This window comes from Schistocerca cancellata, chromosome 3 (assembly GCF_023864275.1).
Source record: "Schistocerca cancellata isolate TAMUIC-IGC-003103 chromosome 3, iqSchCanc2.1, whole genome shotgun sequence".
In the NCBI taxonomy this organism is placed as follows: Eukaryota; Metazoa; Arthropoda; class Insecta; order Orthoptera; family Acrididae; genus Schistocerca; species Schistocerca cancellata.
In genome coordinates this window covers 532,480,058-532,501,296 of record NC_064628.1, presented here as the reverse complement: position 1 = coordinate 532,501,296, position 21,239 = coordinate 532,480,058, and the positions used below count along the sequence as shown (strand labels likewise).

The window sequence follows — 21,239 nt, the reverse complement described above, 5'->3', positions numbered from 1 at the left end:
AATAGTATGATCACGAAACTTCTTCACGACGTTCTGCAGGTTCTCTCTGAGGCGCTCAACTACTACGGTTGCTGATGCAGGTGGTCTATAGAAGCATCCGACTATCATATCTGACCCACCTTTGATACTTAGCTTAACCCAGATTATTTCACATTCGCATTCGCTAATAACTTCACTGGATATTATTGAATTCTTTACTGCTATAAATACTCCTCCACCATTGGCGTTTATCCTATCCTTGCGGTATATATTCCATTCTGTGTCTAGGATTTCGTTACTGTTCACTTCCGGTTTTAACCAACTTTCCGTTCCTAATACTATATGCGCACTATTTCCTTCAATAAGAGATACTAATTCAGGAACCTTGCCCTGGATACTCCTGCAGTTTACCAATATTACGTTAACTTTTCCTGTTTTTGGTCTCTGAGGACGGACGTTCTTTATCAACGATGATAATGTCCTCTCTGGTAAGCCGTCAGGTATTTTATCGTTTCGCCCAAGGGGGAGTCCCTCTAACCTAAAAAACCCCCGTGTGCACGCCACACGTACTCTGCTACCCTAGTAGCTGCTTCCGGTGTGTAGTGCACGCCTGACCTGTCTAGGGGGGCCCTACAGTTCTCCACCCAATAACGGAGGTCGATGAATTTGCAACCATTATAGTCGCAGAGTCGTCTGAGCCTCTGGTTTAGACCCTCCACACGGCTCCAAACCAGAGGACCGCGATCGACTCTGGGCACTATGCTGCAGATATTAAGCTCAGCTTGCACTCCGCGTGTGATGCTGGTTGTCTTCACCAAATCAGCCAGCCGCCGGAAGGAACCAAGGATGGCCTCAGAACCCAAGCGGCAGGCGTCATTCGTTCCGACATGTGCTACTATCTGCAGCCGGTCACACCCAGTGCGTTCAATAGCTGCCGGAAGGGCCTCCTCCACATTACGGACGAGACCCCCCGGCAAGCACACCGAGTGCACACTGGCATTCTTCCCCGACCTACCCGCTATTTTCCTGAGGGGCTCCATAACCCGCCTAACGTTGGAGCTCCCTATAACTAATAGGCCCGCCCTCTGTGACTGTCGGGACCTTGCCGGAGAATCGGCCACTGGCCCAACAGGCGAGGCATCCTGTGGTGGCTCGGAAACGATGTCATCACCACTAGGAAGCACCCCGTACCTGTTGGAAAGGGGTAAGGCAGCTGCCACGCGGCCAGATCCCACCTTCGCCTTTCGGCCAGGCACGCGCGAGCCCACCACTGTCCGCCATTCACCCTGGAGTGATGGCTGACCGGTAAGATGCTCACTGCCGGAAGACGCAGCGACATCAGGGATTCCATGTGATTCGAAGGCCACCGAAGTAGGCATAGGTCTCACCACAGTTGCCCCAACGCCACTACGAGCCGACGCCTGCGCCTCGAGCTCGATGAGCCTAACAGACAAAGCCTCCACCTGCCCCCGAAGAGTGGCCAATTCTCCTTGCGTCCGCTCACAACAACCACAGTCCCTACACATGACTGTTTACCCTACCCTATACGGTGACAAATTCCCAAGATAATCTTCTGATGAGCTACTCTGATAATCAAGTAACACTCACTGAAATACGAGACGCGAAAACTACGCTAGGTTTTCCCAGAAAAACTATTTAAAAGCTAAGCAGGTAAGCCTCATGTCAGGTGAGATTCATAGAAAGAAGTCCATCCACGAGGTAGGTAACCTAAAATTCTTCGTTCGACCAGCATCTAAATATTGCTCACCGTTCTGGGATTCGTACCAGATAGGATCGGTAGGTGAAATAGAGAAGATCCAAAGAAGAGCAGCGCGTTCCGTTAAAAGTTAGTAAGCGCGAAAGACTCGCGACAGTGCTCAGCCGACTCCAGTGGCAGACACTATAAGAGAGGCGCTCTGTGAGGAGCGATATAGTCGCAGCAGAAATCCACAGTGATGCCAGATAGCGATTTTATATTTATTCCAATTATGAACCATAATATTTTACACCAGATAATTAAATTCGGTCTATGATCACCATCCTCAGTCCTTCAAAACAATGAAACAGTTGCATCTTTCCGTACGAAGTACACCAAACTTACAAAGTAAGGCAGTCAAAGATCAGTTTATGTGTAAATAATATTCTCACGTTTAAAAAAAATAAAAATAGTTATCTTCCGTATCACGGTGTGGTTTGCTGTTAAAATTCCGAGAGCGTACGATCCTAGAAGACTCAACCAATATAATGCTTTCTGCTAAGTATATCTCGTGAAAAGACCATGAATTGAAAATTATAGGAATTCAGGGTCACGCGGATTCTCACCTACAATCGTTCTTCCCGAAAACTATTCACGTCTGCAACAGGAAAGGACGGAAGAGACGGTGAACACAAAGCAACCTCCTCCACATACCGTAAAGTGAGGTTGTGGTGTGTGTAGATGTAGAGGAAAAGGTTAGAAGTTCTCGCCCTACAGTGAAAAACGGTGCTTTTCAGGCCAAAAATCCCATCATTTTTCTACTGAGTCCCCTTTTATTTTAATGCAGTTTAGCCGCCGCTAGAGTTGTGCAACTATCAAGACGGAACATGTGATGGTGCATCTCGCCAAACGCCCTCCCCTACTTCCTATAGTAAGATTTTTTTTTCAAAACTAAATTGAAAAATACATAATGATTTTAAAAAAATGGAAAGATACTTTGCCATCAAGCTACACAATGAGGCCATAAATACTTTTTTTTTACTAAATTGTTTCTTTAAAATCACAAGAATAATAGAATAATGTTGCCATTCGCGCAGTAATTCAAGCGCGTATTTCGTGCACTGTTTGGATGCTTCAGCTACAACAGCAGTGGGTTCACGCCATTGATTTAATAGTCCTGTGTTCGCAGCTTATATTGTTATAAAATGGTGGACACTAAGCTTAAATTGCATTTTCGGGAAGAGAGAAGGTTCACAAGTCAGGCCAAAATAAAAAGCTCCTTTTGTTGCAATTGCAGCCCTAATTTTTTAACCCAGTATCCTTTTAATAAGAAGCAGATGGTACCGAAATTTGGCAAATTATTTTCTTTCTGAAGCAGTGGTTTATTATGCGAGAAACTAGGGACAACACACGTCAATAGCTTATCAAGAAGTATATTCTTATTATCAAAATAAACATTTCATTTCTTCACTCACGTTGTTTGCAAAAAAACCCACCAAATCTCGTTTCTCTGTCTTTAAACTGGTTATAAATGCACATTATCTTTGCACATTAAAATGTAATTATGGTGAAGAAGTTCACTGCTTCACTCTTAGTAGGGATTGGAACAGAAATGTAGTACACTCGTGGCTGCGATTTATTTTCATGTTTCTCGGATGAAGAACAGGGAGAACACCGTTTGGTAAGTTTCCATTACAGTCGTTCACTGTTAAAAGTGCTGAGATACAACATTCCTCAAAAGTGCAAGAGAATTGGCGATTTCTTTTTTGTGCGAATTGTTAACGTCATCTCATTTGAAAAAGCGTCAGTTATGAGTAACGGCTACATTTCTCTTGTTGACCGGTTTAATTTTTTTTTGTTTGTTTGTTTGTTGTCAAAACGCACCATAATTTGCTCGAACTCATCGCGCAATACCTACTGTGACAGAACCTTGAAACAAAGTATCTTACGAAAGTTAGTTTGCTGAAACATGAGAAAATAAATTTCAAATTTATTATCATACCAGCAAATTCTCATTTCAAAAGCTTTCAGTGACTTTTTGTTTCAAAAAGTACTGAATTGAAAAAAATTAAATACTGTAGATTCGGCTGTATCGACGTAGATAAGGAAGTTCCTCATGTTAATCATATGAGAAAGTACCCTAATCGTTGTGTACTATCATTTTCTAAAATCTCATTTCGATGTCACGAGCTGCTTAGTAGATACGAGGTATGTTATGAATATTTCATTCTCGCGCGCGTGCGGTCGGAAGTGATTATACTAAACAAATTCGACTTTCTCGAGATTGGAGACCGATACCTCCTCCCAAGTCTAAAGAAAAGTTTAGTATCTTAGCTAAATTTCTTGGCTGAAAAATACGATGTAATATACACCAAACGATAAATCGTAGCGACCCATATTTTTCATTACAAACTTTTCCGAATATTGCGCAGCGCCTTTGTTAACTCCAAATATCACAGTAAGTATGACCATTAGCGAGATGATGGGCACTTCACCATGAAACAGACGTCTAAAGCAGTTTTTTAAATGAATAGTCTCTGTAAAATCGTGTGAGAAAGACTACGGAGATCACGGAGCGCGTGTGACGTTCTACCCATTATGGGATTGCTGCACCTTGACTAGCAGGCTAACCAGCGTTCTCTGCGTACATCCGTAAGTGCATATAGCTGTGCTGGAGCACGGGCCGACTCTTCAGACAAATTGCGGGCTCTCTTCCTGTTCTTACACCAAAGCAGGATAGATAGTGAGTTTCTTCGTACGTCACGACAAAACTGGTACAGGTACAAATGTTTCGCACCACACCGTTCAGCTCACATTGTTGAGCATGAGGCTCTGCAGCAGAAGATCCGTATATGTTCCCCCGATGGCCCAATGACATCGTCTATTAAGATTGTACTGGACTCGGGATCGCCGAAATTGGACTGCGGATAAATGGAAACTAGTCGTCTGGTCAGACCAAGCACGTTTTGTATTACATAAGGTCGGTGGTTGTCTGGATACTCCATCATCCAGGAGAACGGCCATTTATAACATGCACCGCCCTCGGACACAAGCTGGTTGGGGCAGTATTATGTTATGGGGGACATACACCTGGGCTCCCACGGGACCTGGGGAATCCAAGCAAGGACTTTTCTAATGCATGCCAGGCAGAGTTAGACTAACATGCTATTAAGCACTCGTCAGTTTATGTCTAACTTGTAGTATGGCTGTTGAATAACATCATTGCTTTCTTGTCTCTGCAGTTTCTGTATGATTGTTTACTATGACTGTACTAATTAAAGATCTTAATTGACGTTACTGGTTGTAAACTACATGTGGAACTCTATAAACGCTATGAGGGAATAGCTGATACGTTCTTAAGCGAGATGCAACACAATACTTAGAGTATAATTGTGTTGTTTCTCCTTTATCACTGGTTTTTGTGAATGAAGGTGGAAAATGATTTCCTTTGGGATATTTTAACAAGACGATACATACCACCATGCATTATCATTACTATAAAATAATTGTATTAAAGACTTACACACATCAGGGAGTAAGACACTGTTCAAAACATAAAGGAAGTCGTCGCAAGGTGGTAGATAGTTCGAACGAAACTTGTTAGAATACTTGATAACAACCTTACGACAGCATTATTTGCAAATGATTATGTATATGTTAGTTCAGAGGATTAAATACGTTAAACTGCACTGATTAATAAAATTATCGGAGAAAATATCTATAGACGAAACCTAAACAATGACATTTTACGGTGAAACCTTGATCAGTGCAACAAAATAACACAAAATTCTGACGTTTATGTGTTACGTCGCTCACATTACATGTAAATCACACGATTCCTACAGCAAACTTTTACATGTTTCGTGAGAATCGTATAACGAACACCGGGTCACAAAGATAAGAAAGAAAGTCTTGTTTTGAGTTACATGATGTCACTGCGCTTCCATTAGTGCTGAAGGAGTGTGCAAATTAGACTCCAGCATTTTTCTATGTGAAGCATATACAGGGTGTTACAAAAAGGTACGGCCAAACTTTCAGGAAACATTCCTCACACACAAAGAAAGAAAATATGTTATGTGGACATGTGTCCGGAAACGCATACTTTCCATGTTAGAGTTCATTTAGCCGGCCGGTGTGGCCGTGCGGTTAAAGGCGCTTCAGTCTGGAACCGCGTGACCGCTACGGTCGCAGGTTCGAATCCTGCCTCGGGCATGGATGTGTGTGATGTCCTTAGGTTAGTTAGATTTAATTAGTTCTAAGTTCTAGGCGACTGATGACCTCAGAAGTTAAGTCGCATAGTGCTCAGAGCCATTTGAACCATTTTTGAATTAGAGTTCATTTTATTACTTCTCTTCAAATCACATTAATCATGGAATGGAAACACACGGGAACAGAACGTACCAGCGTGACTTCAAACACTTTGTTACGGGAAATGTTCAAAATGTCCTCCGTTAGCGAGGATACATGCATCCACCCTCCGTCGCATGGAATCCCTGATGCGCTGATGCAGCCCTGGAGAATGGCGTATTGTACGAGTATCACAGCCGTCCACTATACGAGCACGAAGAGTCTCTACATTTGGTACCGGGGTTGCGTAGACAAGAGCTTTCAAATGCACCCATAAATGAAAGTCAAGAGGGTTGAGGTCAGGAGAGCGTGGAGGCCATGTAATTGGTCCGCCTCTACCAATCCATCGGTCACCGAATCTGTTGTTCAGAAGCGTACGAACACTTCGACTGAAATGTGCAGGAGTTCCGTCGTGCATGAACCACATGTTGTGTCGTACTTGTAAAGGCACATGTTCTAGCAGCACGGGTAGAGTATCCCGTATGAAATCATGATAACGTGCTCCATTGAGCGTAGGTAGAAGAACATGGGGCCCAATCAAGACATCACCAACAATGCCTGCCCAAACGTTTACAGAAAATCTGTGTTGGTGACGTGATTGCACAATTGCGTGCGGATTCTCGTCAACCCACACATGTTGATTGTGAAAATTTACAATTTGATCACGTTGGAATGACGAAACTAAAATGAGCTCTAACATGGAAATTAAGCGTTTCCGGACACATGTCCACATAACATCTTTTCTTTATTTGTGTGTGAGGAATGTTTCCTGAAAGTTTGGCCGTACCTTTTTGTAACACCCTGTATACTTCAATAAAGTTCATTCGATACGTAGGTTTTTCACTGCTTGACTGCAGATAAAGTGAAAATACAAAAGAAGAGACGGTAGTTCAGAGCACTGCAGCTAAAATAATAAAATATGACAACTGGTTTCTGCATTTGCAGCTCAATTCTGAATCTAGGACAGCCGAGACACTAATACAAACTAATACATCGATGAAGTTGGAAAACAAGGCAGTACCACTAAAGAGCTGAAACACACTTGGTGCTGCAGTAGCAGCACTTGCAGCTGTTGTTGTTGATGATGATGATGATGATGATGATGATTTAACAACAGATTACGAAGTCAGCAACTTGGGTGAATGTAATGCGCAATGTTCCATTGCCTGTTCTTATCTATCAGTTATTGCTCTCTGTTTACACACATGCCGTAGCGGAGTTAATGCTTCACAAAGCTGTTTGGAGAAATATTATTTTGGAATGTTCTGACGTGCCCGTAACCAGTTCTCCTTGCTGTCATCAACTGTATACAAGCGGTGTTCTTTTAGCACTGCGTTTAATTTTAGGAACGACAAAAAGTTTCAACGTTGATAGCGGTCAGGGGAGTTGGGCTTTGTTTGTCAGGAACTGCTTGAACAATCTGATGGTGGCGAAACGTTCACCATTCTTTTCGCAGGAATAGTGGACTTGCAGCTATGGCCCAGGCACAGACTAACACGAATATACATAAATCTGGGCCACCTTAGGCTAGGTAGTGAAAATGAAATGTTACTTCAGGATGTTTTGCATAACTAGATCACACTTCCGTCGTTGGACGTCCTCGTCCTCGGTAACAATCACACCTTACAAGGCCACCGAGACGATACGAAAAAGAAGGGATGCGCCCTCATCTGCTCTACGTGTGTCAAACAGTACTGCTAACATCACATTAGTGTCACAGATATGAGTATCTGTACGATATCCTTACTGCTAAATTTAATTTTAAGTTAATAATGTACCGTAATGTGCCAGCTGTAAACATTTCCTACATCAGCAGGACCGCACTGAAGTGGAAATAGTAACAGAATGCTGGGACCTAGCCGTGCGGTGTATACCCGTATTTTATGCCAACTTCACAGCCAGCAGCGGCTGCGGAGAGCTTTTAACCCACAACTCTTCCTCTTTTCTATACTTACTTTTCTCTGTTTGTAGTTTAGTTAAATGTTAATACACATTGGAATTACCTCCTTTCTCAGTAGCTCATGTTACAGGGAGTTGCTTGCGTAGTGAACAGTCCCCTGTGACTGGAAAATGTCACCCCTATTTACAAGAAGGGTAGTGGATAGAATTCACAAATATAGACCAATTAGTTCAGCGCTCGCTTCTTCGCTCGCATGTGCGTAGTAATTAGAACGAAAATAATTTTATAAACATGCAGTGATTGAAAAAGGATCACAACACCTAGAAGGAGTTGCGCGGCATAAACGACTTGTGGTAGGCGTGTTTCTACATCTGAAAGATGATATCTATTCAGATTTCGCGCAAGTCGCGTAAGAGTGGCGTTAGTAGCTTCACAATAAGGATGCAAATCAGGTTTGCGTAAAAAAAAAAAAAATTAAAAAAAAGAAAAGGTTGTGAGGGTTTGTTAGTTTTGAGATTGGACGTACTGAGCTGATGTTAGTCAAGAATGCCTTTAAGGGGACAAATACGCCATTATCAACACCCACTGAGTTTGGACGAGGTCTTGTAATAAGGCCACGAGAAACTAGACAATCGTTCGACGATACTGCAGAACAACTTGGCGGAACGTAGCCAATGTACGTGACTGCAGGCTTCGGTGGTCAGTAGAATGTACGGCCGCACGGCACTGCCAACAGGGAAGACAATAGTGTTCGGCGTATTGCTGTGGCCAATCGTACTGCATCTGCAGCAGCGATACGAGCAGCAGTTGGCACCTCAGTGACGCAACGCACTGTTACAAATCGGTTACTCCAAGGACAGCGCCGAGCCAGACGTCCTTTAGTGTGCATTTAACTCACCCCAGCCCACCGCCATTTCAGTGATGTCAAGCGAGAGCGTTTCCTGATGCAAGCTGGTTCTGCCTCGCTACCGGTGATGACAGTGTGTTGGTTAGGAGGCCACAGTCGAGGGTCAGCAGCCACGCTTTCTGCGTGCAAGACGCGCTGGACCTACATCTGCAGTTACTGCCTGGGATGCGATTTCATACGACAGCAGGAGCACTCTGGTGGTTATCCCAAGCACCCTGATTGCAGATTTGTATCAGTCTGGTGGTTCGACCGGTTGTGCTGCAATTCATGACAACCTCTACATCATCTACATCATACTCCGCAAGCCACCTAATCGTGTGTGGTGGAGATTACTTTTGGTACCACTATTTGATCCCTCCAACCCTATTCCACTCGCAAATAGTGCGTCGGAAGAATTATTGTTGGTAAGCCTCTGTTGTCGTTGTTGTTGTTGTGGCCTTCAGTCCTGAGACTGGTTTGATGCAGCTCTCCATGCTACTCTATCCTGTGCAAACTTCATCATCTCCCAGTACCTACTGCAACCTACATCCTTCTGAATCTGCTTAGTGTATTCATCTCTTGGTCTCCCCCTACGATTTTTACCCTCCACGCTGCCCTCCAATACTAAATTGGTGATCCCTTGATGCCTCAGAACATGTCCTACCAACCGATCCCTTCTTCTGGTCAAGTTGTGCCACAAACTTCTCTTCTCCCCAATCCTATTCAATATTCCCTCATTAGCTATGTAATCTACACATCTAGTCTTCAGCATTCTTCTGTAGCACCACATTTCGAAAGCTTCTATTCTCTTCTTGTCCAAACTATTTACCGTCCAGGTTTCACTCCCATACATGGCTACACTCCCTACAAATACTTTCAGAAATGACTTCCTGACACTTAAATCTATACTCGATGTTAACAAATTTCTCTTCTTCAGAAACGCTTTCCTTGCCATTGCCAGTCTACATTTTATATCCTCTCTACTTCGACCATCATCAGTTATTTTGCTCCCCAAATAGCAAAACTCCTTTACTACTTTAAGTGTCTCATTTCCTAATCTAATACCCTCAGCATCACCCGACTTAATTCGACTACATTCCATTATCCTCGTTTTGCTTTTGTTGATGTTCATCTTATATCCTCCCTTCAAGACACCATCCATTCCGTTCAACTGCTCTCCCAAGTCCTTTGCTATCTCTGACAGAATTACAATGTCATCGGCGAACCTCAAAGTTTTTATTTCTTCTCCATGGATTTTAATACCTACACCAAATTTTTCTTTTGTTTCCTTTACTGCTTGCTCAATATACAGATTGAATAACATCGGGGAGAGGCTACAACCCTGTCTTACTCCCTTCCCAACCACTGCTTCCCTTTCATGTCCCTCGACTCTTATAACTGCCATCTGATTTCTGTACAAACTGTAAATAGCCTTTCGCTCCCTGTATTTTACCCCTGCCACCTTTAGAATTTGAAAGAGAGTAATCCAGTCAGCATTGTCAAAAGCTTTCTCTAAGTCTACAAATACTAGAAACGTAGGTTTGCCTTCCCTTAATCTTTCTTCTAAGATAGGTCGTAAGGTCAGTATTGCCTCACGTGTTCCAGTATTTCTACGGAATCCAAACTGATCTTCCCCGAGGTCGGCTTCTACTAGTTTTTCCATTCGTCTGTAAAGAATTCGTGTTAGTATTTTGCAGCTGTGGCTTATTAAACTGATTGTTCGGTAATTTTCACATCTGTCAACACCTGCTTTCTTTGGGATTGGAATTATTATATTCTTCTTGAAGTCTGAGGGTATTTCGCCTGTTTCATACATCTTGCTCACCAGATGGTAGAGTTTTGTCAGGACTGGCTCTCCCAAGGCCGTCAGTAGTTCCAATGGAATGTTGTCTACTCCGGGGGCCTTGTTTCGACTCAGGTCTTTCAGTGCTCTGTCAAACTCTTCACGCAGTATCGTATCTCCCATTTCATCTTCATCTGCATCCTCTTCCATTTCCATAATATTGTCCTCCAGTACATCGCCCTTGTATAGACCCTCTATATACTCCTTCCACCTTTCTGCTTTCCCTTCTTTGCTTAGAACTGGGTTTCCATCTGAGCTCTTGATGTTCATACAAGTGGTTCTCTTATCTCCAAAGGTCTCTTTAATTTTCCTGTAGGCAGTTTCTATCTTACTCTCTACATCCTTGCATTTGTCCTCTAGCCATTCCTGCTTAGCCATTTTTCACTTCCTGTCGATCTCATTTTTGAGACGTTTGTATTCCTTTTTGCCTGCTTCATTTACTGCATTTTTATATTTTCTCCTTTCATCAATTAAATGTATAGGTTCTAATTTCTGAATTTTCTCCTCGTGGTGCATACGCGAGATGTATGTGGGGGGAAGTAATATGTTGTCAGACTCCTTCTCAAAAGTGTTGTCCCGAAATTTCAATTGTAAATCTCTCCGTGATGCACAACGCCTCTCTTCCAACGTCTGCCATTGGAGTTTGTTTAGCATATCCACAGCGCTCTCTCGCCAGCTAAACGATCCCTTGACGAAGCGCGCCGCTCTTCTTCGGATCTTCTCTATCTCCTCCATCAGTCCTACCTGTTAGGGATCCCAGATAGAGGAACAATACTCAAGAATCGGGCGAACAGGCACGTTATAAAAGACTTCTGTCGTGGATGAGTTACATTTCTCTGAGATTCTGTCGATGAATCTGCGTCTGGAGTCTGCTTTTCCCACTATCTGTTCTATATGGTCATTTCACTTAAGGTCGCTCTGGATAGTTACGCCTAGATATTTTACGGCAGACGCTGTCTCCTCCTGTTTGTCATGAGTAATGTACCTGTACAGTAGGGGATTCCTTTTCCTATGCATGCACAATATGTTACGTTCTGGGTCAACTGCCAGCTCCTGCACGATTCATCAATTCTCTGCAGGTCGTTGTGCAAATTGTTACTCTCTTCTGGCGTTGCTACTTTGGTATAGACTACTGCATCATCTGCCTTAAAGAGCATCCGACGCTTTCTACTATCTCATTTATGTGTATTATAAACAGCAACGGTCCTAGCACACTTCCCCGAGGTACTCCAGATATTACCTTCACATTTGTCAATTTAGTTCCGTTAAGGGTGACGTGTTGAGTTCTATCTGCAAGGAAGTCTTTAATCCAATCGCAGTTCTGCTCCGTTACTCCGTAAGCTCGTTTTTTTTTTCATTAAACGGCAATGCGGGACGGTGTCAAATACCTTACTGAAATCAAGGAACACGGCATCAACCTTAGCGCCGTTGTCCACTGCGCTGTGGATCTCACGGAGGAACAGAGCGAGCTGAGTTTCGCAAGATCTCTGTCTGTGGAATCCATATTGATTTTTATAGAGGAGACGTTCATTTTACGAACACGTCATAATTCTTGAGCATAAAACATGATCCATAATTCTACAACAGATTGACGTCAACAGTATTGGTCTATAATCGTGTGGCTCTGTCTTACGGCCTTTCTTAAAAACGGGGATGACCTGAGCTTTTTCCAGTGGTTAGGTACCTATCGTTGCTCAAGCAATCTACGATAAATTACTGCTAGAAGGGAGCAAGTTCTTTCGCATAATCTTTGTAGAATCTCATAGATATGTCATCTGGTCCTGAAGCCTTTCCGCTACTAGGCGATTGTAGCTACTTTTCAATTCCGCGATCGGTTATCTCAATATCTGGCATTTCGACGTTCGTACGACGATTAAAAGGACGGGCAGTGTTACCATCTTCCGCGGTGAAACAACTTCAGAAGACCGAATTCAGAATTTCGGCCTTCTCTCTGTTATCTTTCGTTTCGGCGCCGGTGTTGTCGCTGAGAGAATGAAGAGATGATTCTGACCTGCTTATTGATTTCTCATACGACCAAAATCTCTTAGGGTTTTTACTCAGGTCTTACTTTCGAAATCATTGAACGCTTCTGTCATTGCTCTGCTTACGCTCATTTTCACTTCGTTCAGCTTTTGTTTGTCAGCTAGGTTTTTATTTACTTTGAATCTGAGATGAAGTACTCTTTGTTTACGTAACGCTTTCCTAACAGGGCTATTACACCATCGTGGATCTTTCCCGTCTCTTAAAACCTTACTCGGAACACACTTGTCTAGGTTCAAAAATGGTTCTGAGCGCTATGGGACTTAACAGCTATGGTCATCAGTCCCCTAGAACTTAGAACTACTTAAACCTAACTAACCTAAGGACATCACACACACCCAGTCATCACGAGGCAGAGAAAATCCCTGATCCCGCCGGGAATCGAACCCGGAAACCCGGGCGACTTCTCTAGGGGCTAATGAACGATGCCTTTGAATTTTTCCCATTTGTTCTCCACATCTTCGTCCTCATCACCGAATATTTGATTCTGACTGCTGAGATATTCTGAAATTTGTATCCTGTCACCCTTGCTGAGCAAATACATGTTCCTATGTTTCTTAACATTCCTTGTAGGACCAGTCGTCATATATGCTGTCACAGCCTTATGGTCACTGATACCTTCCTCTACGTTAACTGATTGGATAAGTTCAGGTCTGTTTGTTGCCAGGAGATCTAAGACGTTACCCTCAGAGTTGGTTCTCGAACTGTAAGCTCAAGGTAATTTTCGGACAAGACGTAAAGAACAATGCCACACGATTCCCTGTCCCTGGCACCAGTTTTGATGGGATAACGGTCCCAATCTATACTTGGCAATTTGAAGTCACCTCCCTTTTACAACGGCATGATCAGGAAAATTATTCAAAAATGGTTCAAATGGCTCTGAGCACTATGGGACTCAACTGCTGTGGTCATAAGTCCCCTAGAACTTAGAACTACTTAAACCTAACTAACCTAAGGACATCACACACATCCATGCCCGAGGCAGGATTCGAACCTGCGACCGTAGCGGTCGTGCGGTTCCTGACTGTAGCGCCTTTAACCGCTCGGCCACTCCGGCCGGCAAAATTATTAATGATATTCCGAAAGTTCTGTCTGAAGCGCTCCACAACTACAAATCCTGACCCAGGTGGTCTATAAAAGCACCCGATCACCATTTTTGACCGTTCTTCAGTTTCACCCAGTTCGGTGATGACCTCGCTAGATTTTACCGAATTTGTTCCTGCAATAAACACGCCGCCACCATTGACGACTAACCTATCCTTATGGTAAACATTCCAATCAGAACTTCGGATTTCGTTGTCATTGATGTCTGGATTCAACCAGCTTTCTGTTCCCAGTAGTATGTGTGCATTATAACTTTCACTAAGCGATACTAGTTCTGGAACCTTTCTTTGGATGCTCCTGCAGTTTATTAAAATCTTATTAATCTTTTCTGTCTCTGAGCTGCGAGGGCCAAGATTCTCTGAGGTCGCTGTGGATGATTTAACAGGCAAATCGTCTTTGATCCAAAGGGAGGAGTTCTCTAACCTAAAAAAGCCCCATGTGCACGCCACACGTACTCCACTACCCTAGTAGCCGCTTCCTGCGTGTAGTGCGTGCCTGACCTATGTAGGGGAACCCTACAATTCTGCACCCGATAGCGGAGGTAGAGAAATTCTCATTCGATACCGTCGCCGAGTCGTCTAAGCCCCTGGTTTAGACCTTCCACTTTGCTCCAAACCAGAGGACCGCGATCAACTCTGGGTACGATACTACAAATAGACAGCTTAGCCTGCACCCCGCGTGCGTTGCTAGTTGCCTTCCCCAAATCAGCCAGCCACTGAAAGGAGCCGAGGATGGCCTCAGAACCCAAGCGGCAGGCGTCATTCGTGCCGACATGTGTGTTGCTCTACATGCATCAGGTTGCACCCGTTGCGCTTGATAGCGCCGGCAGGGACTCCTCCACATCACGGATGAGACCTCCCGGCAAACATACCGAATGCGCACTGGAATTCTTTCCTGCCTTGCCTGCTGTCTCCCTTTGGGGCTCCATCACCCGCCTAACATTGGAGCTCCCAGAGAATAGCGTTCCAGGGGGTGTTTTCCAATAGGATAAGGCTCGCTCACATAATGCTATTGTAACCCAACATGCTCTACAGAGTAATGACATGTTTGATTGGCCCGCTCGATCACCAGATATGTCTCCAATCGAGCACATGCGGAACATCGTCGGATGACAAGACCGTCATCATCCACAAACAGCATTAAGTGCCCCTGTATTGACCGACTAAGCGCTACGTGCGTGGAACTCCATCCGACAAACTGACATCCGGCACGTGTAGAGCACAGTGCATATAAGTTTGCATGCTTGCATTCAGCATTCCGCTGGCTACACCGGTCGCTAATACACCCCCGTTTTCCATTTACAATGACCTATCTTGTACTTACATTAAGCTGTGATCTTGCAATGTTAATCACGTAAATACAGTACCGAGACAAATACAGTCTCGAAATTTCATTGCTTTACATTAATTATTTTTTGATGTTACGATTTTTTCCTCAGTCATTGTTTATTAGACCTACTGAAAAATTAATATGTTAAAGATCCTTTTCTTTTCTGTGTAATTCTGATAAAGCCGATTAGATTTAGCTCACAAATTGTGCCACCTTCTAAACTTTGCACGCCAATTAAGATATTTCCTGGATGCACGTCTGACGAAAACCGGATCCTGGTAGGTGGATTCGGAGCTTTTTGTTAATCCTGGCATTCATAGAAACTTTCATCCTCTGACACATATATTTTTATTTTCAACCGAGAAGTCAAATACCAATATTCTTGGATTTAGCTTCAAATATGGTTTTCAAATGAAATATCGTCGTAAAAATTTTCATACCCATTCGGGCTGAATTTCCAAAAACACAGAAACACATATTTCTTTATTTCTAACGAAGAAGCAAAACACAGACTTCCATAGATTTAGCTTAAAACTGAGTTGGTAATTAAATATTTCCGTACAAACTTTCATCCCGTATTTCACCTCCTTAGGGGTGTAATTTCGAAAACACTCTTTTTAAACTAAGCATACAGTGTAAGATGAACTCCCTCTCCAAATTCGAAGTTCCCGTCCTTACCGGTTTTGGCTGGGCGATGATGATGATGATCAAATAGCTCTAAGCACTATGGGTCTTCACATCTGAGGTAATCAGTCCCCTAGACTTAGAACTACTTAAACCTAACTAACCTAAGGACAACACACACATCCATGCCCGAGGCAGGATTCGAACCTGCGACCGTAGCAAGAGCACGGTTCCGGACTGAAGCTCCTAGAACCGCTCGGCCAAAACGGTCGGGCGGCGATGACTAGTCAGCTAATAAATCAGTATATTTCCTTTTATATGTACAGAAGGCGCTGACTTCCTTACGTTGCAGAATCCTAAAGCATAACCTAAGCTCAAATATGACGTTGCTAGAGAAAAATAAGCTTCTTTCAAAGATTCGCGCCGATTCAGAAAAACCATTCCTGTAAAGAATAGTTTGTTTCGTTCGTTCAGAACATCTCATAAACAACAGATGCATGTAAACAGATAGTTCCCTCTTCCTGAATTTCCGAAAGGCGTCGACCACTAGTCACGATACCATCACACTTAGTATCTTCGGAAGTACACGGTCCAACCACATTAATGTGACCTCCACCTATGATCGACGTGCAATAACCACTCGCAGACGGCAGATGGCAGCACTAGCAGTGGAGGCTACGAAAAGCGTCTCGGGAGGACGTGGGAAACAATGCAGTTGTTGTAATGCGGAAACGGCGCGATTTATCTAACGTCCAAAAGGACAAGATCATTGGGTTTTGGGCCATGGGTGGAAGCGCTTCCGAAACGGCTACGTTTGTAAACTGTTCGCGTGTCGCCGTGGTTAAACTATACCGTGCAAGGCAAAATATCGGAAGTCGTGCAGAGGGAACTGTGGTGCATCATGTGCCATAGATGACAGGTGTGAAAGACGGCTGTGGAAGATGTGTCTGGACGAATAGCTATGAGACGGTTGAGCCTCTTCCCATCCAGGTGAATCAAGGACCTACCAACAGTGTCTCCTCAACGCGGCGGCAAACGTTTGTGCTTACAGGACTCCACAGCAGGCGCCTGGTTCTTTCACCTACTCTGACTGCTGTTCATCGGCGACAAAGGCTGGAATACACACGCGAATATCGCAACTGGACGTCCACAGTGTGATAATAATAATAATGGCGTGTGACGAGGGCCTGCCGTCGGGTAGACCGCTCGCCTGGTGCAAGTCTTTCGATTTGACGCCACTGCGGCGATGGGGATGAAATGATGATGATTAGGACAACACAACATCCAGTCCCTGAGCGGAGAAAATCTCCAACCCAGCCGGGAATCGAACCCGGGCCCTTAGGATTTACGGTCTGTCGTGCTGACCACTCAGCTATCACAGTGTGATGACGGAGGACCTTTTCAGATGAGCCACGTTATATGCTCCATCAGACAGATGGCCGTTGGCGTATACGGCGTGAACCGTCTGAAAGCAGACACTCTGAAAGAATAGTCGGTTGAGTCCAGACAGGAGGAGGGAGCGTTATGATGCCGGGAATGTTTTGCGCGCAACGGTGGTTCAAATGGCTTTAAGCACTATGGGACTTGACATCTGAGGTCATCAGCCCTCTACACTTAGAACTACTTAACTAATCTAAGGACATCACACACATCCATGCCCGGGGCAGGATTCGAACCCGCGACCGTAGCAACCGCGTGGTTCCGGACTGAAGCGCCTAGAACCGCTCGACCACAGCAGTCCGCTCAACGGTGGATCAACAGAAATTTGCATCTGTAGTTCGGAACCACGTCGACGCCTATATCCTCGGCACGATGGGAAAGTATCACACACCATGGTTTGAAAAGCACGAGGATGAGTTAAGCGTACTCCCCTGGCCACCAAACTGCCCATATTGAAACGCAGTCTAGAATCTGCGGGACTGCCTCGCCCATACAGTTCACTCCATGGATCCTCAACGAGAATTCTAGTGCAGCTGGCCGTGGCATTTAGTCGGCATGACTCTACATCTGTTAGTAGCTTCCAGTATCTCATGGAATCTCTTCGTACAAGGTTTCACAGTGGTCCACGTTGCAAAAGTCGGTTAATGTGACCTGACAGTGTGTGAGACTGTCTAATAGAACCAAGTACGGTTGTACTGGACGGCGAATGTTCCACAGGAACGAGGATCGCATCAGGTGTAGCACAAGCAAACGTAATACCACATAATGCTTTCAATACCCATAAACTATATCATATAGCAATATTAGGCCTGTAAGGCTGTTAGCTGGCGATGCAGCTCTATACGGGTAATTATCGTCTTTGGACGATCATAAGGAACTCTGTAGGCTCCTCTAGCGGCATGCTAGGATACTGCGACCTGGAGCTTTCAGTGTGTAGCAGGACTGCAGAGACATACCTGCAAACAAAGAAAAATTTATTTACAGAATGAATTTATTCTGCCAGTCAAATATTTTGTAGAAATTCGTTACGTAACTCTGTTTTTCCAAGGGGATAACTAGAACTTCGCTGCTGCAGATTCCACAAAACTGCTTTACTGGTATCAGATATTGACATGATATATAGAAAGATGTTCCCCATTTATGTGCCGACAGCTTGAAATAAATCGACTGTGTATTGGACTAGTGAAAACTCAAAAATATTGTATACCATTTTCCTTTCTTCTATTACTTCTCTAGGAAATCTGGCTTATTTGTCACAGATAAAACTGCCGTCTTGGTTAATTTTATAGCTTTGGCGCTGCATTCTTGTGAAGAATATAACAATATGCGAAATAAGAAACATTTGACACAAATTTCGCAAACTCATAAGTAATATTGCAACATTTCAGTGTAAATCATCTAATATGACTAAGCTCTCTTTCACATCCAATCTTAAAGAAAACCTGTCATTATCTACTGTTCATGGTTTTCTAGTTTAATTTAGACTTGTTGACATAACTGAAACAGCATTTCCACTCATGTGAAAAATTTTGGCTTTTCTTTAAACGTATTGAGAAGGAAAGAATCTAGTGTGAATGTATTCAGTAATAAATATTACATTAACCCATTATTTATTTTCAAAATGTGTAAGGTAACTAGTTGTAAAGACACAATAGCTAATTCTCTGTGATTGTTCATGTTCTTGGAAATGCTAATCAGAAATAGCGTAACACTCAGACCTTACAGCAGAGTGAATATATTTACAATGAAGTTAATCAACCATTATAACTTAATCAGTGATTTGCAATTTAAATTTATATGAAATGTCTGAAATGCAAATTCATAGGATTTACATGGAAGGAAGAAAGAATCATTAACAGTTGACTTAGTCAGAGGTTCTGTTTAATTTTTTAAGAATCTCTTTAATGTTTTGCAAATGTTACAACTGAATCACTACTCAAAACTTTTGGTAATTAATTCTTCTGTTTTACTATTATTTTCAGGGAACCATCCAAGTGGCAAAATTGCTGCCCTATGCCAGCCAGATGCAGCAGGAGTGGACATGCAATGGCACACATCCCCAGCTCACATCAAAAGAAATCCCTAGTGTTGTTGCTCTTTAGGAAAAGTCAGGAACACAGTGAAAAATATACATATATACAGCGATGTTCTTTTGTAACTCCACTATCACAAACATATGACATATTTGATATCAAGGAAAGTATGACACAGTCACCAAAAGTTCCTAATAAATTTAGGTGACACGATACAGGACACTATTGTGATAGTGCTGTGGGTGAGCCACTTAAAATGAACTCCTAATAGCTGCAGTATTGATATGAGTAAAGACATAAAGTTCTTTATTTGATTGTGAACCACATAATGACATGAAATAAATCCACATTATTTAGGTGTAAGAGCAATATAATTTGTAATTTTATGATCTGAAATTAATTGTAATTTAATTAGTTTTAGTAACTTTACTGTCATTAAATTATAAACTACTTTAATAAGATAATGCATTCATGTTGTTTGAATGTTACTTGCATACACAGATCATACTGAAAAATGAGGATAATAACAAAATCGCTGAAAACATAAATACAAATTAAAATTTTAAGATTTGTCGTTTTTGAGGAATTTAAGTTAACATTTTTTCTTACTCTACAGTTAAAAACTGAAACTCAAATGTAACTGGGAATTTGACAGTTGTTATGTCTTATTAGATATTCAAATCTATGTCAGAATATGTCTTACTTTGTAGCTCACATCTTGAAAAGGAGTTGATCTATGTTCAAATATATCAAACTGATATATGAAGACTGTTGAGAGTAGGTTAAACAAAGAAACTGTCTTCGAAATGTTTACTGTCAGTGGAAACCTTCAGAAGAATGCCAACATTCACAACAGACAAAATATGTCTTAAAAGTAGAGGTTGTGAGTTATCATTGATGTGCACTGGGATGATTTATTGAAATGCATACTTCCCTTTATATAAAAAACTGATAACAGAAAGTATCCATTTTTTAATTTTGCTAGAAAGATTTGAGGAAAGCATGTGTTATTAAAGTTCAACTCTGTAATAAATTATACATTCACTTTCCAGTATGCTTTTCAGAGGTAAAACACATCTACATCAACTAAATTAAATTGGCATCACAGTAGCTTTACATTAATTCTAGATATAAGTTTGTCTAGAAATATATTGAAGGCACTAGTGTCTAGTAGAACAGTTGATTGTAATGTAGATTTTATAATCAATTACTTGTTCAAACTCAATTATTTCGAAGCTGATTATACAGTTTTATTGCAATTTATTAGTTTTCCCTTTTCATCTAGAATTTTCTGCTTTATTCTCATACTGGAGACATAAAGTAATGTCACAGTTAAAGTATTTGTACTAAATATGAAATTATAAATCTATAAATAACATCTAAAGTTTTTCATATGCCTTCTGTGATTTTAGGTGTACTCATGGACGCAATTTATTTCCAAGAGAATATTTGTGTTAAATAAAAAAAAAACAATCATTCTACTGATAACCTAAAACATTTTTTTTGTTTACAATTTTAGGTATGTACAATTTTATTGTTGGTATTTATATTTAGCATCTGTTAATAGTGTACGTTGAATGTTGATACTTAAATTATTTTTCAGCCTTCACTGTTAAATTTGTGTTTAATTTTTGTTGGTAAAACTGTGCTGCAATAAAATGTTTTTGTGGATTATTTCCTTGTGGATGCTACCTAGTTGCCACAATTACATGCCCCTAAGCAAATAATAATTGCAGTTTACTAGAGCTGCAGACTGTGGCTTAATTTTTGATAAAATAATACTTGCAAAAGCTCATTGTCATCAGTCCACTGTTTGAAATTAGAAAGCACACTTATGATGATAAGAAAACTGTGAGGTTCAGGTTTGAAATGTAATTTTGCCTGACCATTAAATCAAAAATAAAAATAACACCTCCATGAGCAAGATGGAGAGCCTCTGTAGTGCTGGTTGAGATAGGGGAAACACCAAGTAGACTGAGGCAGAATGGAAATTTGGATTGAGGAGGGAGTTATGCTTG

The 21,239-nt window shown here is 42.2% G+C and overlaps 1 protein-coding gene across 1 annotated transcript in view; it reads left to right on the top strand.

Annotated features, from left to right (window-relative positions):
- LOC126175366 (uncharacterized) overlaps positions 1-21,025 on the top strand; it is a 557,388-nt gene extending 536,363 nt beyond the window's left edge. The window contains exon 6 of the mRNA XM_049922132.1: positions 19,171-21,025. Within this exon, the coding sequence (XP_049778089.1) occupies positions 19,171-19,290 (120 nt within the window). The 3' untranslated portion in view covers positions 19,291-21,025. The remainder of the gene's footprint in view (positions 1-19,170) is intronic.
- Positions 21,026-21,239: the final 214 nt, after the last annotated feature.